This window comes from Lygodium microphyllum, chromosome 30 (assembly GCF_053477565.2).
Source record: "Lygodium microphyllum isolate KBCC chromosome 30, Lygodium_microphyllum_v1.1.10, whole genome shotgun sequence".
In the NCBI taxonomy this organism is placed as follows: domain Eukaryota; kingdom Viridiplantae; phylum Streptophyta; class Polypodiopsida; order Schizaeales; family Lygodiaceae; genus Lygodium; species Lygodium microphyllum.
In genome coordinates, this window is record NC_141164.1 from 81,646,755 (window position 1) to 81,664,138 (window position 17,384).

General features: G+C 42.0%; 1 protein-coding gene across 2 annotated transcripts in view; it reads left to right on the forward strand.

Annotated features, from left to right (window-relative positions):
* LOC148010044 (AP-1 complex subunit sigma-1) overlaps positions 1-5,227 on the forward strand; it is a 50,893-nt gene extending 45,666 nt beyond the window's left edge. For both annotated transcript variants that reach the window (XM_087673148.1, XM_087673147.1), the window contains 4 exons: positions 3,281-3,389; positions 4,207-4,242; positions 4,333-4,419; positions 4,851-5,227. In XM_087673148.1, the coding sequence (XP_087529274.1) occupies positions 3,281-3,389; positions 4,207-4,242; positions 4,333-4,419; positions 4,851-4,922 (304 nt within the window). In that variant the 3' untranslated portion in view covers positions 4,923-5,227. The remainder of the gene's footprint in view (positions 1-3,280; positions 3,390-4,206; positions 4,243-4,332; positions 4,420-4,850) is intronic.
* Positions 5,228-17,384: the final 12,157 nt, after the last annotated feature.

Genomic DNA, 17,384 nt, shown 5'->3' on the forward strand with positions numbered 1-17,384 from the left:
CTCAGTTAAGATTCGTTTGGGGGTTTACGACTTAGTTTGATGCCGCTAACAGGCTGGATCGCTAGATAGTCGACTGGCATCGCCTCTATGTCTGCGTCTCACTGATTCTTCTATTCCTTGCGCCAGAAAGGTGTTTCAAGTGTCTGTATGGCCTTTGGAAGTTCGTACAGCTGGTGTCTAGGTGGGTCTGGTTCAAAATTTAAAAAAATTGAGAAAAATCAAATTTAGCCCAACAAGTCCAAATTGGTGAGGCGGGGTGTATAATTCGGACAGGCCGAATGGCTGAGGGCCGAGTGGAACTGGGCCAAATTGGGATGTTCGAATGACATGTGACACAAGTGGGCCTAGGCCAAATTGGATGGGCCGAGTACCTGGTGTGTCTAAATGTGCAACTCAGCTGTGGGCCGAATCCAAGTGGACTAAGTGGCTGTGTGTCCAAGTGTGTAAGGCCGAGTTGGCCGGGCCGAGTAGACCAAAGACAAGTGGTCGAGGGCCGATTCCGGGACTTGTCCCAGAATTAAGCCGCTCAGACGGGCCGAACGCGGCACGTTTCTTGTCGAAATGACGAAAAATGCTATGAAGTGATAGATTCAGGGCAAGAAACTCATTGAGCACTTTCAGATCATATCTATGGATTAAGAAGAAGGGTTAGATATACTTGTAGCGGGCAACAAACTCGTTGGCGGCAAGATCGAAGCGAATCCATGCAATGGAGCTCTCTCTCTCTCTCACACACACACAGAATGAGGGTTTCAAATGAGCTCTCCCTTGGTCTCTTGGCTATTAAACCCTTTCCCGACAAAGGTCTTGTTACTCCTAATCACTCACTTGTCGACCTTAATCCCCTTGAGTACTCTTTTTTCTCCGTTTTTCTTGATTTGTGCTTTGTTTAGGCTTGTTTTACAGCAGCAAACCCTGCGCTTTTCCAATCTGATTTTTTAATCCTAACCTACTCTAAATGCAACAAAAATCGAAAGCAAAGTACTCAAAATCATTTCTCCTACTCTCCTAATTATCAAACCACCAAAATAACCAAAATACATACTTGTTGTAAAGATTAAAAAACCCAAAACTTCCTACCTATCTCAAGCTCCAATTCAGGGATGAAACCCTTACTTCGATGCTCAATTTGAGGCGCGCAAGTGCTCAAGCTTGAATCTGTTGGTTCCGGCAATGGAACCAAAATGTAAAGGGAGCTTATGCTTAACCTCCAAGACCCATGGACCGCTTATTCTTTCAAGCATTTCAAGAGAGCACCTATGGCTATCTCTTACCTGACGTGCCTTCGATCCTACCAGGGTGTAGTGAGCTTACCTCGATGCCTGAATGAGTTGCCTCCTCCCTCAAGTACACCGGTAGCTTTACGATTCTTGATGCAAGCTCAAGCATCCTCAAGGCTCCACCTCAAAGCTCCATCCTCCATAGCGGCGCACGAGATAAGAGAAGAGAAGAGAAGAAGAAGAGAGGAGATGGGGAGAGCTTCACCTCCTTGATCCCTCACCTTCACACTCTCTCCCTCTCACACTCTCACACTCCCTCTCTCAAGCACACACAAGCAAGCAAAGAGGAGGAGGAGAGAAGAAGAAGAGTCTCTTGTTGCCACACACCAAAGAATGAGCTCTCATTCACTTTTTGAACTTTATATACATGCCCTAAAATCCCATGGACACCCATCCCTTTTTTTACATTCTCGGTCTATTTCTTTGGCCTATGCCCGTCTACCCTTTTACAATTTGCACAGAAGGGAGCTTGGCGCTCTTTTACAAAAGTTTTGGGGTGCCTTTCACTTAAAAATGTGCTTTTGCCTTTAACTTGATTTTAGAGGCTGCCCTTGCCTCTTTGCTTGTTTTCCGTCCTGCTTCTTCCACTTCATCTGCATTTCACTTCTTTTACTTCCGTCTCGAGCTGGGGTTAACAGGCGACAAATTTCCATAGGTCAAAAGTGTAGAGGATGCACTTGACTTTGCATGACCAAAGTGAGTAATTGGTTCCATATTCAACTTTTTAGAAGCAGGGAGATAGGGTAGAATGAGCATTCGAATAGGTAGTGCCATAATTGCCATTTGTGGATTGGTAGCCTTGATAGAGAGAATAGGGGTAGAATGAGTTTCTAGGTGGAGTATTGAAGAACATTTGTCATTGGCATCAGCTTTAGGTACCTGTCCCATGTTACTATGACTCTCCCCCATTGTCACTCCTTATGCATCCTACCTGACGAGCAAATTCCCACAGGTGCTGCCACCTGATTCAAACAGAGTGCAGCTATCTTTTGATCTTTGGTTCCGTTGTATCAGCTTTTCTTCTCATAGCATGATTTAGTGTATGATCACTGTTCTTCTTGTGTTTCTAAGTTTCTCTTCTCTGTTAGTGTTTGTCGTACACACACTGTGTTTCTCCCCGCAAACCCTATTGCCTCTCTGGTCTCTTTATCATTTTTTTGACAAAGGCTACCCTTGCAAGTATCCAGGATCTCACAACTGAGGTACAACAGGCACCACCCATGGGGCAAACTACGCACTCAGTCATTACCTATGGGCTGGGCACAACCCAGAGTTATTACCTACCTATAGGTTACTAAGGTTACTACCCAAAGCACCTTGCATCAGTCATCAGTGTCCTTGGGGACCTTTACTGGCTGCCTGCTCTTATGATTGCACTAGGCTGGCCACCCACTGCATTGTCCATGGGCACTACCCACGTGGCTGTGTAGTGTGATCATGACTGCCTGCACATACAATCTTGTTCTTCTTTGGTATACAATGTATATCTTTGTTGGCTAGATAGTACTATATAGCAGGACATGAGTTTCTAACCAATAAATTGATTAGATGGTATCATCTATTGATACATGCACCACTAACTTTTCACCTACTTTCTCATATGTATTACTCCCAGTTTTCATGAACAAGGTCTGAACTGTAATCATTACCTATATCTGTTTGACAAGATACTCACTTTAGGGTATGTCTTTACACAAGAAAGATGAAAGTAGTTTTATTTTCACATCTAAGTCACCATTCTGGTTCTACCTATTTATATGTGGAGATTCCAGAGCTTTATGTAAATCGACCAGCACGAGATAATATTAATTATTCATGCTTAGGTAGAAAATTATCTTCACCAAAGAAAGCTGTGGGTTATGGCTTATTCATTTAAGAGTAGTGTCATCTTATCAGATTGACAGCAAGTGTACTTTGTTGAAAGGAGTATTTGGTCAAAAAGAGTAGGCATTATAGACATTTCCAAGTGGCTTAACATTATATTTGTTCTTTTGTCACAGATATGCAAGCTTATATTTTTGCATGTGTATTGATGCGGAGGATAATGAATTGGAGTGCCTTGAGATTATTCACCATTTTGTTGAGATCTTGGATCGATATTTTGGAAATGTGAGTGTGGGGTGGTTGTGTGAATATAATTAATTTGCGTGCTTTGCCATTATTCATCATTTTGCTACTTTGGAATGCGACCGTGGAGCACTTGCCTGAATTTACTAATTGTATTTGAAATCCTGTTACACCATCAAGTGATGCTAGTAGTAGAAGACAGTTGTTGGACTGAGGGGAGTATTAAATGCCAATTGTATTTGCAGTTGGTATGACTTTGGAATGAGACTGTGGAGCACTTGTCTGAATGTACTAATTGTATTTGAAATCCTGTTACACCATTAAGTGATGCTAGTAATAGAAGACAGTTGTTGGACTGAGGGGAGTATTAAATGCCAATTGTATTTGCAGTTGGTATGACACATTAGAGTCCCTTTTGGATGTTCAGATATCTATGAATACAAACAAGTGCGTGAGGGTTTCTGTGCTTAACTTCACAGCATACACAAGAACACAAGATTGTGCAGTATGATGCAGTGTTCAAAAATGACAAAAGTAAAGTGAATGAAGAAGCATGTTGGTATGACTCATTAGAGTCCCTTTAGAAATGGATGTTCAGATATTTATGAATACAATCAAGTGTGGAAGGGTTTCTGTGCTTAAACTTCACAGCATACACAAGAACACAAGATGCACTACGATGCAGTGTTCAAAAATTACAAAAGTAAAGTGAATGTAGAAGCACGTGAAAGCGATAACAGTCTTCAAGCCATGGGTTGTGATTGTATGGATTTCTTTAGTAGTGCAACATGGGTGACAATCACGATATTTTTCTAGTTTTTGAGATAGTCCTTTGTACTGTATTGATGCAAATTTGCAGGTCTGTGAGCTGGATCTCATTTTCAATTTTCACAAGGTGAGATCTGACTTCACAAAAGTATAGCAATTGAACTGCTTGAATCAATCCAACATAGTCAAGTTACTAGTCATGGTACCTGTTTTTCAGGCATACTATATTTTGGATGAGGTGTTGATTGCTGGAGAGCTCCAAGAAACTAGCAAGAAGTCTGTAGCGCGTGTTATTGCAGCACAAGTAAAGGGCTTTTCCCTTTTCTTCCTTGTTTTGGTTTGGATAAAGTCAGCAGATGTAGGCCTTTGTATTGAAAGTAGTTCACAAGTGTCCACGTGTTTTTGATGAGGAAATATCTAGGAACGGACATGGCATGATTACAATGTGTCTGGGCATGAATTCTAAAACACGCTTTGTAGTTTTCTTTGTTGTTCTGCAATTGTAGAAAGTTTTAGTAGCTGCGAGCAAGTTGGATGTTAAAAGTTGAGTACTGTACATGTAATAAAAGTTTGTAAGTGTCGGGTGGTTTTGGTCGGCCTCAATGGCAAGTCATTGGGTATGGGAGGTACCAAACCGGGGAACTTATACCTAATATTTTAGTATTGTTTGATAAGATTTGAGTTTTCTCTCTCAGGTGATTCTCTATCTTATTGTGTTAATGGGTTGACTTTCAGGATACACTTGTGGAAAATGCAAAGGAGCAAGCCAATTCCCTCACAAATATAATAGCTCAAGCCACAAAATAGCAGCACCAGGCTCACTTTTGAGTTCATTCTGAAGCTTCAGATTCTATCATTGGGCCCATTTCTACTAGTGGTGTAGATTGAGACTGCTGTTTATAAAGAGAACATGGATTGGACAGATCTGTATACATCCTAACAGTTGTGCTGTGATGCAGACTTTATGTATGCAGTATATGCATTTCATTTCCAGCAGTTTTGCATGAATTTAGAGAGGTAAGTTACAGGAAATGGCAATATGAATCACATCTCTACATTGTAGAAGAATGCTCGACAGATTGTGAGTATATGCAAATTAAGTTTTTCCTTGTAAAATGTGCGACCTTTTCTTCTTTCGTACCTTTCCTTGCAAAAAGTATGGCTATCGCACGGTATCAAAACAGTGTTTGAATATTCCAAGGGGTCTTTGAAGAAACTGTTAAGGTGACTTCATATTTGATTTGGGCTTTTTGCCTGCTCTATCTGGTTAGAGTGCGCTAGGGTCAGTATTGTTCGGCAGAAAGCTTGCCTTTGGTAGTTGTTATAAGACAACAGTTTAGGAAGCCTTATGATGCTATACACAGATCAAGAATTTGTAATTGTACCCTACATGTTCTCTGAATTTACTTCTTGCGAGAAGATATGATAGTTGCTTCATATAGAGACTGGAATGGATGATTAGATTTCTAACGTCATCTTTGAATTGGCTGCTTGCACAATTGCTGGCTATATCATTGGGCTGACAAAGGTTACGGTCCCAAGCTGTTATTGTACAATTTGAATTTATCTGTTTTATATCATTGCCATAGATCATAAGATCAAGAAGTGTCTAGAATGCAAGGTTCTTGTGTGGGGTGCTTTATTTCATCCATTGATGGATGACAGAACTTCACCTCCAAAACTTTGCCACAAGGTGTTGGATAGACAAATTCTCAATGGTTTTCATTTCAGATGGAATTAAACTCACGAGTGGCAGATGGTATTGGCCGGTGACTGCAGTTAATGGTGCTCCCTCATTATGCAGAATGCTTTTCTTTTTGATCAAGGAAATGAATGCAATGCATTCTAAGTCTTCTTGTCGAAAGGCATCCTAGGGCTCCTTCATGAAGGAAACACCACGCATTCCGAACTCCGTACTTCTCTCTAGGGCTCCTTCATGAAGGAAACACCACGCATTTCTAACTCCGTACTTCTCTCTAGTGTATGGCCTTTGATATTAAGGTCGATTAGTGTAAACAGGGTGTGTTTTTTTTGTTTGTTGTAGCTAATATTTACCCCTACCTGTTGTATTTAATACTTTGATCTATGTCAATTGTTGGATCAAGACGGTTTCTCCTTATTAAAAAAAAAAAACACCCTTACCCCATATGTATATCACACTTTGGTGTGCAATTCAAAAAACAATGTCTCAAATAGAAAATATTAAGTCTCCGGGTGATGTCAAGGTGGTTTGATTGGAGTTTTCAAGTTTCAAAAGACTTGTCCTTGCTCTTCTTATAAGTACGCCCTAACAAATGATTTAATAGTTTTCTTAATAGTCAATTGGCCAAGATAGAAACTCATATATAAAGTGGAGTCTAATGGGCATTTTCAGGTGGACTTTATTAATATCATACCACACTTGAGGTACTCCATGTGAATTACTATTTTTGGGTGATTGCTAGTTCTATGTTGCTATGGTAACCTGGGAATCTTGCATGGAGACAAATACGGTTGACATGTTTGGTTTGAGGTTGTAGATGGAGTGTCTCTAATACTTTGTATTGTGTGATTGCACAAGGTCAATGGGTTGGCAAATGTATTATTTCAAGTAGCAATTGAGTTCATCATCATCCACATACAAAAGCTTGATCATGTTGAACTAGATCTTCCATGCATATATCAAATGTTTGTGTTTCCATTGTTCAAAGAGAGTCCCAACGATTAACATAATCAAACCTTTTGTAGGTAAGAAATAATGGTTGGAATTAACAAGAAAGCAATTGAACCTTGAGGTGTTGAAAATGCCAAACTAAGTGATAAGAAGGACAATTAAAGCCAAAGGGAGAGCAAGAGCATTGGAGGGGAATGTAGCAAATTGATGTGAGCAAAGTGGTCAAGGATGACTACATGTCAATCAAATGAAGCTTTTCAAGCCCATGCCATTACCAATAACAAAATTTAGGAGCAATAGGCGGAAACTCTTGAACCTCTTCACTTTACTGTATTAAAAGATTGCTAAAATATGGACTTATAAGTCAGAATAATCATAATTCCCTCATTCAGTAGTTCCACCTAGCTATATTTAAATCAAATGTTCAATGATTTGGTGGACTTTCCAATGAATAATCTAATGATAGATATGCCTAGCTTTCAAATTCATGAACATACAATGATAGCTTCAAAGTTGGATTTGCCAAATGGATATATTACTCATAACAAAAAGCACAAAATAAACATGCACAAAGAGAAATGTGTATTGGCAAGAACCTGTCTTGTCACATAATATTTTCTACACAATTGTCCTTAACCTCTGAAGTGTTTAAATGTGAAGCAAGTGGTTTGACTTAAATAAGTATTAGACCATCCATTATTAGCAAAAATTTCCACATCCAACTTTAATTTAGTGCAAATGCTCTTTGATTCTCCCTACTAGATTTGATAAAGTCTTATAGTTTGTTTATTTCTGACAATTGTTTGATGTGTCTACGATGGGGATGAAGACAATCTATAGATGTAGAACTCGTAAAAGGTGTGCTTATGGCTTTGGCTTCAATCGAGTGAACGACGATGAGTAAAAGAGCAAATATTTGAACATAATGAATTCGAGTCTCAAAATGTAGTATGCACACTTCATAGTACTTGGATAAAAGAAAAACTAGTCGTGTTGAAGACATTTGATTTTTCACCCTCTTTTGTTAAGTCTACTAAATAAAATATTAGGATTGTATATTTTGGACTTAACATATATGGCTCGTACAATTGGAAGTCTATTTATTTTAGGAGTCATTGTCCATGCTACAACTTTATAGTAACATAACAATTTGACATCAAATCAACATAAAATGCTAACCATTGCTTTGATATAGTAGTGTAAATGATTGCATGAGATGTATTGGCCTATGCATTTAAAGAATCCACACTATGAACATAGATTCTATAAAAAATAAAGATAAGTTCATTCATATATTATTACAATACTATTTCTACTATTGTCGAATTCAATAAATTTTGTGCTACAACTATGATTTATTTCTTCAACTAAATCTAATGGAACCCTCTTTGCTTTGAGTGGAAGAAAGTGGTTTGTTATGAAAACATTATAAACAAAATTCCTATTTGAGAGACATTCTAAATTTGAATAACATTCCCTTTACGTACTGTCACTATGCTTTTCATTTTCTTGTATAAATAACCAAATTTACAAGCCAATGGCTATGTATGGTTGTTCTTTCATCTCTAGTTTTAGCTTGCTAATCTTCTTTAAGTGCAAGGTTTTCTAGAAAAAGAAAAATGAACATGTTCACAAATGCTATTTGTTGAATGGCTAGAGTATCAAACATTGAGTAAGGATGATCTTAAAGACTTGTCAACTCCATGATTTATTTTCTTAAATTTCACACACACACACACACACACACACACACACACACACACACACACACACACACACACACACACACACACACACACACACACACACACACACACACACACACACACACACACACACACACACACACACACGCACGCACCCGCACGCGCACGCGCATGCACACGCCCACGCCCACGCGCACGCGCACGCATGCACGCACGCAAAACCCCCCCCCCCCCCCCCCCCACACACACACACACACACACACACACACACACACACACACGCACGCACACGCACACATGTACACGCACACGCACACACGCATGCACGCACGCACGCACACACCTAACTCCAATAGTGTATATTTTAGAGCTAATGTGTCCAACACGTTTAGTGACTCAATAAAGGGCCATTAAGGTTCTAGCACTCATTAAGGAAGGTGGCAGCCATGCCAGTCAAGGTCCACAATTCTCCATGCAAGATGTATACGGAGAGAAACACCAAGTAGGAGATGCAGATGTGGAGGGCATGAGCAGGAAGTTCCCTCACCATGGGGAGAGGAGGCAATGGAACTTGACTACCTTGCAGCCATGAAGTAGGCTTTAGTGGATATAAGGGTGGTGGAGAAACAAGTTAAGATAATCTTAATTCATCTAGCAACAAAAGAAAGCAAGAGGCTATTAATAACATTACTATATTCTTCGAAATCCTAGTGGCCTTCTTGCTATGATGCCTAAAAAAAGGTACGTTGAATTTACAAGTTGCAAGCTATATTTCTATTTCATGGGATGAATCCCTTGTTGAGGAAGAATTTAATATAGATGGTTCATTAAAACCTACCATGGACGAGCTATTCTTGGTTACTATATAAGTTTGTTGGGTATGGTTTCTATTTTGCCCTTGTTAGCTCTCAACAAAAATGTGATTGGATTGTGGCCTTTGCAATTGGCTTTAGAGGAAACTATGTTTATCCTATGCCCTAGAGCCTAGGCCGTGGAGCCCAAGTTTTAGTCTTGATGATTCTTTGCTTCATGAGTGTCTAGTATGGATCACTTTTCTTGGCATGCTAGATTGGATGGATGGAGAGGCTAGAGTGTTGATAGAAGTGTTGGGCAAAGTGCTCTACATTCTAGGGGCTTAGGATGGCTAGCTTAAGCCGGAAAAAATGGCTTGCATCCTAGGGCAGTGACATAAAGAGACTCTTGAGTTTCTCAAAGTATACCCTAATGGATTGGAAATATAGATTGAAGCCACATTCATCCCCTTCCCAGACTCATGCTATGTCTTGGCCATTATACATGAGATTGGATGTTAACTAACCTTAGAAGAAGCATGAAGTAGTAGTACTACAGACCAAATAAGAAACACCCAAATATATGGGTAAGAGTCAGGACCACGGTATGCAAGCCAAAGTAATTGGAAGGACTCCAAATCAGTACATGTTAATGTGGGATTTAGTAAGGACATGGCCCTTTAGAGCAAGGAGTCTCCTCAAGATAAAGGAAAGAATTTGCAAAAAGAAGATAATGAAAATATTAAACCCTTCAAAGAAATGGAAAAATGCAAAAATACCAAGCAAAAGAGCATCATACCAATCAAGTGCATGGCCCAACAACCATTGTTGGACTGCAATATATATGCCCTTCTCAAAGCTAAAGAGGATGATGTGGTTGAGATCTACTCAAAGACATATTATGGTTAACCTCTCTAGGAAGTTAAAGATCATAAGCTTGGAAGAAGGGCTTTTTCTCCAAGAGTAGGAGGTATGCTTGTAGAAGACTTTTGGCCAGGAGGGAACTATGTTAACTAGTTATCTAGGAAGATGAAATATGTGATAATGACTTGCAAAGCATTGAGTTTATGAATTACAAGTTCTTCTTAGCTCTTGTAGGCAAATGAAAAGGTGGCATTGTGATTGTAGTGAAGGAAGAATCGAGACCTAGATTGATTGGGAGATATGAACATGGAGCAATGGTGGTGGTAGAGATCTTTATTGACAGTGCATGCTTGGAGATCTAGTCCACAAATTCTTCTATGACTAGGGGAAAAATATGGGAAAGATTAGCCATGTAGATCAATCAACAATACACCATGTTAATTGGGGATTGGAATATGACAACCAATGAAGAAGATAGATCAAACAAGGTGAGCATAATGAATACAACTAAAAAGGAAGGTTGGGAGAATCTCTATAGAGAGCATGATCTAATATATATTGCTCATATGATGGAAGATGGTGGGAAGCCAACTGGCTCCGCAAAGGTCACTGCAAGTAATAGTTGATGTCATGGATTTTGATCACTCTCCCATCCAACTCAACTTTTGACTTATTGTCCTAGGTCAATATATTTAGGCCCCTCCTCCCTTCACATTTTATTGATCCTTCTTAAGTGATCAATGTTTTCTCAAATCCATGCATGAAAGTGGGATAAAAGCTACTAAAGAAATCAACGACTTAACTAAGAGAATTAGAAACAATGTTTTCTCAAATCCATGCATGAAAGTTGGATAAAAGCTTTTGAAGGAACCAGTAACTCGACTGAGAGAATTAGAAGTGGGATTAGTGGTTTAATAGATTTACCTAAAGCACATGGAAGCAAGCAAGCAAAGATGTGAAGAAGCAAGCTTGATGCCACATCTAAATTCAGACGAGCGAGCCGTCATGCTTGCTCTTGCTAATTACCCTAATGATGTTTATCTTGTTAGCCTTTTGTAGGAATTTGAACATTTTATCAAAATGGAGGAAAATCATAAAATTCCAGCTATCCAAACATAGTTAAAAGGCCTGAACCTAGTAGAGGGAGATGCCCAGACACCAGTGTACTTTAAGGCTATATAAATTAAACAAAGAAGAGAGGAAATTGTAATGATAGAAAATGAGGATGGCATTAAGGTTCAGCATGATGTGTTTATTTTCAGGGTGTTTGTAAGACACCTCTAGCATTGTTGAATCCCCCCTGGTGGGTAGATATGGAATATAGAGAAAATCTCAAGTTGTTGTTGAAGCCTTTGGAGGAGGAGATAGATAATAAAATTTCCTTTTTGTTCGTGAGGCCAGTCTTAGTGTAGGTGAATGATAGTATGTAAATGAGGGAATGAAGATAGGGAAATTCCTTGGACTAGATGGTCTCCTAGTTGTAATTTATCAATCACTTTGGGGGACATGTGAGCCTAACATTTGTGCATTTGCTTTAGAAACTAGCAAATCCCTACATATATTAATAAAGGTTTAATTAAAATCCTCCCCAAGTTTTGTTTAAAGATTGAAGTCAGGGCCAATTGTCATGAAGGAGGCCTAAAAGAGAGAGAGAGAAGGAAGAAGACTGCAGAAGAGAGAGAAGAAGAGAGCAGAGGAGAGATACAGACTAGGATAAGAGAGAGAAAGACAAGAAAAGAGAGAGAGAAAGAGAGAGAAAGAGGGGGGAGAGAAAGAGAGGAAGCCAGGTGAAGGGGAGCTATGGAGCTCTACCCTGAGACCTACATACCGCTTATTGATCAAGCGTTTCAAGCCGAGCGGCCATGGCTACCTCTCACATAGCCGACGCGCAATGCCTACCTTACAGGTGTAGTGAGCTTACCTTGATGCTCAATCGAGTTCCCTCCTCTCTCTTGCACTCCGGTAGCTTCACGATCCTTGCGGCAAGCTCAAGCAACCTCAAGCCCTCTCCGTCAAGCTCCATCCCCCATAGCCGAGCGAGAAAAGAGAGGAGAAGAGAAGATGAAGAGAGAAGATGGGGAGCTTCTTCTCCACGATCCCTCACTCTCACACACTCACTCCCTCACTCCCTCACACTCCATCAATCCCTCACTCAAGCACAAGCAAGAAGGCAAGACATAAGAGAAGAAGAATAAGAAGCTTTGGCCACACACAAGAATGAGCTTCTCATTCACTTTTCAACTTTATATACAAAACCCTAAATCCCTTTTGGGCGCTGATCCCCTTATCCCCTTTTTTACATGGCCAGTTGTGGCCTAGGCCCTTTTTTCCATTGTCCTCCTATCTTCCTAGCTTCCTTCCTGCCGCCCATCTACCTTTACAAATTGCACGGGTGAGGGCCCGACGCTCCTTAAATTAAATCATGATGCACTTGCGCTCTTTTACAAAATTATTGACTTGCGCTTTTCCTTGTGCACCTTTCTTCCTTATTTAGGACTTTTCTGCGCTTCTTGTGTTTCTAGATTTTCCTTGTGCGCCTTTGTCTTCAGTTTCACTTTGCCTTGGCCTTTGTTTTCTGCTTTAGCTTTTCCAGATTTTCCACATTGTTTGTCTACCGGTTAATATTACCCCCCTCCTAGACGAGTGCCAGTCCCATGGCACTCATCGTCATAGGTAGCAGGCTTTGTTTGGCATGCATTGAAGACGTGGGTGGAAGGGACATCGGTGGTTGCCGTGGAGGAGTATTGGTGGTGGTGTGGAGGAAGGTCGTTGGGGGCACGTTGGTGGCCTAGGTGGCTAGTGGTAGGGTTGTTGGATTTGGTGGTAGGGCTGTTCTTTGTTGGGGATTGCACTGATGGCCAGCACAAGTGTTAGTTTGTTGGGGATTCTGCACATGACGATTCTTGGCGGGCTTGCAGGATGATAAAGGATAAGAATTCAGAGTTGGGTGTCGATGAAAAGCGAACGACACTTTCGTTGGAGTCTTCAATACCTGCAATTGAAAACCTCTCATAGGTGGTCTCTCCCTTGGGATAGTGCTAGTCTTCTCTATCGTGCACAAGACATAGTTCAATTAGTTGGGGAGACAGGTTGAATTCTAAGCAAGCTGAGAGTATTGTGCTGCACTTAAGGACCCAAACTGTGTATATATCTCGGTGCAGATATTATGTGAGTGCTCGTGCATACTTAGATATTATGTACTTAGAAGACCGCGGGCTGGTTTCTCGTAACAATGTGTGGATGAAGCAAAGTTGTCCATGTTGAGAAGAAGTACACGTGAAGGTGTATGAGAGTCATTAGCAAATGTCGTGGATGATCTTCTTTAGCTGGGTAGCCATTCACTGAGTCACAATCATAGCCTGCAAGAGAAAGTTGTGCACTCCCTAAGGGGTGTGTCTGTCTCACGGTGTGGTGTAAGTGCATGTGTAGTGGAATTGGGAGATGGGTCTAACCTTGGGTAAGCCCTTGGTAATGTCCCACACTTGAGGACCCAGTTTGTGTGTTGTTGGAGGTGCAGTGTAAAACTTAGGGTGACAAGTCTGGAAGTCCTAACCTTGATGTGCCCTAAGCGTGAAGTGGGGGAGGGGCTAGGTGTAAATCCTAGGCATAGTGAGTGAAGTGAGCCCTTGTGCTTTTTTATTTTCTCTTTTTCTTTTGATTCTCTCTTTTTTTTTTGAAGAATTGCATACAAGGAAGATGTCCTGGCTAATGCCTATCACCTTCAGCTGGATTACGAGGCAGTCACAAGCATTGGGATAGGAATGCACGACTTTGTAGATATTCTTTAATACCGGCCCGGACCTTCAGAGGTGTGGATGACAAGAAAGGATGATTACACCTCGTGAAGCGGGTATCACTCATATCCTCTAAGATTTCTAGAAAAAAGGAGGGAAGTAGGGTTGTCCTCATCATTACTCTAGTCATGGCTCTACTATTTATCCCTAGGTTGATGTCAAAAAGAGTCGAGGGAGGTGGGCTTCCTCGGCTGTGGGTCTCTGCATTAGTAGGAACTTGATAAGCCTAAGATAATTACAGGTAGTTAAGAAGGTTGGATCTGGGCAAGAAGAAAAATCTGCGAGGAAGCGGTTGATAGATGGAAGGAGATCCTCTAACCTAAAGACTAGGCATTCCTCGGGGCTCCGGGCATTAACATTATATATCTTAGGAAAGTCAAAATCCCCATGAATATTTCGATCATAGTCAACTCCATGCCTACGGGGGTAGGGCATGTAGATGGGGTCGTTGCGTTCTTCAGGGAGCGAGCTACAGAAGGCAGTCCAGGCGTCAAAATTGGTATCCCAAATCCTCCTCCGCCACTTCGGCTGTGCCTCGTAGCCTTGGACAGTTTTGGGAACCTTGTTTACCTTGTCTTGCCAGTAGTCTTCAGGCTCTTGCCTCCATCCGGTTATTATGAGGCTTCTTTCCTCTATCCACTTGTTTGCAAGATCATTAGTAGCCAGATCCTTGATCTTGGATAGAATACCTAGAGGCAAAGCATGGTCCAGAGAGCGTGGATAAGCAAATGAAAGTTCAAACGGCCTTGTTTGGAACTCCCGTTGACGCCATATGACAAATTCTTGAGGCCAATTGATAGGATGGGGATCACCCCGTAATGGCATAGGCTCTTCAGGGAATTGTCTTGGTAGTGATCGTGCTCTGCGTTAGGCTTCCTCTGCTAGTTCTTGTCTTCTTCTTCTGGTTGCCACAATGCGCTCGGGCATATGGGCATCTTCTGGCTCTTCAGGCGTGGGAGGTTTGGTAGAGGCGGACTGGGCATTCTTTGTTACTCTTCTTCAGCATCTTGCTCAAAGTCCAGACCCTCTTCGACATTTTGCTCGACAACTGATGGAACCGCTTGTGGTGGTGGTGGTGGCTGCTCATGCTCTTCAAACCCAAGTTTCTTAAGCTCAACAGCGGAGAGGCCGGCACGACGTAGATAGTGAAATTACTGCTCTTTTGTGATTCATGTGCCTGTTGGAAGCTCCCGTTCTTGAAGGCCATACTTTAGTGCTCGGGTGGTCAGTTCTAGCTTCCTTCTTACCTTCTCCGCTGAATCATTGCCCTCTGCCTGGGTGACATGTAGTACTGTGTTGAGAAAGGCTTGCCTTTGTGTTGGCACATACATCAGCAGCTTCTGCCCCGGACTCCGCAAGCACTCTCTCGCACTCGACCATCACCAAGTATTCTGTTAAATCCCTAACTCTTTCAAAATTGTTTCTTTCCCACTCACTGGCTCTCTAGATTTTCGAGCCAGCTGTCCTTCAGCAATTTCTTTTGCCTGATTTGCAATGTTGAATCTTTTTTCTGTCTCAGCAAATAGCTCTAACTTTTCTTGCACAAGCTGCTCGTGACTTTGGATCTCTGCGAAGTGCAATCTTCTTTGGGTGAAGGCCATGGCCATGAGGGCCTCTATGTCTCCCTTGGTAATCTCCAATGCATCTTGCAGTCGTTGTGCCTCATTCTACAGCCTTTGTGCTTCTGCTCGGGAACTCCCGGCCTTTCCTGCTCTAGGAACTCTATTTCCCTCTCCAATCTGTCTTGTTCTTCAAGTTCATACCATAGACGTAAAGCTATGGCATCTTCTTGTTGTTCACTTGGCTCGCCCTCCTGAGCTTCTATCTGTCTGTACCTTTCCAGTTCGTCAATTTTCTGTTGCAAGTCAGCATACTGCTGCACTAGTAACTTCAAGCTTCACTGTTTTGCCACCAAGTTTTGCTCTTCATCTTCCAGCCTTTGTCTTAGGTGGCTCTCATTGTCCTGGGCTTCCTTGGTCTTTGCTTCCAGCTGATCTTGTAGAGTTTTCACTTCCCTTCTTCGGTCGGCTTCTTGCTTTGAAACTTCTACCCTTAAGGCCACCGAAGTTTCCTTTTCTTTCTCTAACTCCACCAGGGCTATCTTCTTTTCTTCTTTTTCCTTGTCCAATTGTGCTAGAAGCTCAGCCACATAAGCGTCATAGTCGGCACTAGATGGCATGGGAGTAGGGGTTGTAGTGGTTGATGCCTCTAGCTTCTGTCGTTTTGAATCTTGCCTAGACTCGGCATCTGTGGCAGCATCGGGCCTTTTTACTCCGGCTTTTGGTACAATTTCAGCCACTTTACTGATAAGTAGCTGCATCACGTTCATCAATTGGGCCGTGTCTAGAGAGGGCGTGGGTTGTGGGGTAGTTGTGGTTGTGGTGTCGGTTGGTATTGGCACAAAGGAGGAAGGCAAGGGGTGCAGCAGGGACTTGCCCTTGCCTACAACTACTGGGGCCGTTTCCACACTGCCACTTGCTTTAGCTTCATGGCGGGGACTCAAAGGATCGATCTCTCCTCCCCCATGGGTTTCTTCGACAGATCTATGAGTGGCCTCTGCCAACTCAGCAAGTTCTTTCATTCTTAGTTCTTCGGCTTCCTCCTCTGCCCTTCTTTGCCTCTCTTCTTCTGCCCTCTTTGATTCTTCTCTAAAATTTTCAAGTTCTTCCTCTTCTTATTTCCTTCGTTCCTCCTCCACCCTTCTTGACTCACTTTGAGCCCTCTTCATCTTGGCTCGCTCTTCTTTTCTCAGTCTTTCTTTCTTCTCCTTCTGGCTCTTGTCACACTTCTTTTCCTCCCATGGTTTAGCCGCTTGAGTAGGTGGTACCTCTGGCTCTCCTTTGTCGCTTATTATCCTTTCACTCGAGCCTTCTTTCTCGCGGTGAGGTGAGCTTTGATGCACAGCTTGCTCTTCATCTACACCAGCATCCTTGATAGCCTCATGGATGATTGCCATCAGGACATCGCCATATCTGATTGTGGAGGCTTTCGAGGTAGGCTTTTTCCTTGCGGATCATGCAATAGAAGCAGGAGACTCCCCACCAGTAGCAGCTGGTGCTACGGTTGGAGCAAGGAGTGTGGCTGAACTCTTGATAGTTTTCTGCACAAAACCGTTCCAATCCACCTCCTCTAGAACTCCTGCAGCGATGCTCTCTAGTAATGGCACCCGGATTCTGTTCATTAAAGTGTTGTATCTCTGTCCTGAGAAAAGGGCGTGGACCATTTTAGCTTGCATCTTTGTTGCGGGGTCTGGAATATCAGCCAAACTGATTCCATCCATTGTGTGCACATCGTCTTTTTTGACTCCCATCATGGTATATACATCTCTTCTTGGATGCCTCTCCTTCTTGGACACAAGTCCCAAGGCTTTCTTGACGATAGCTGCGTTAAGGGGCACTTGCACCCTTCTTTCCTGGTCACCAGTCCTTACTGTGACTGTGCCACATCTCCTACCTTCATCA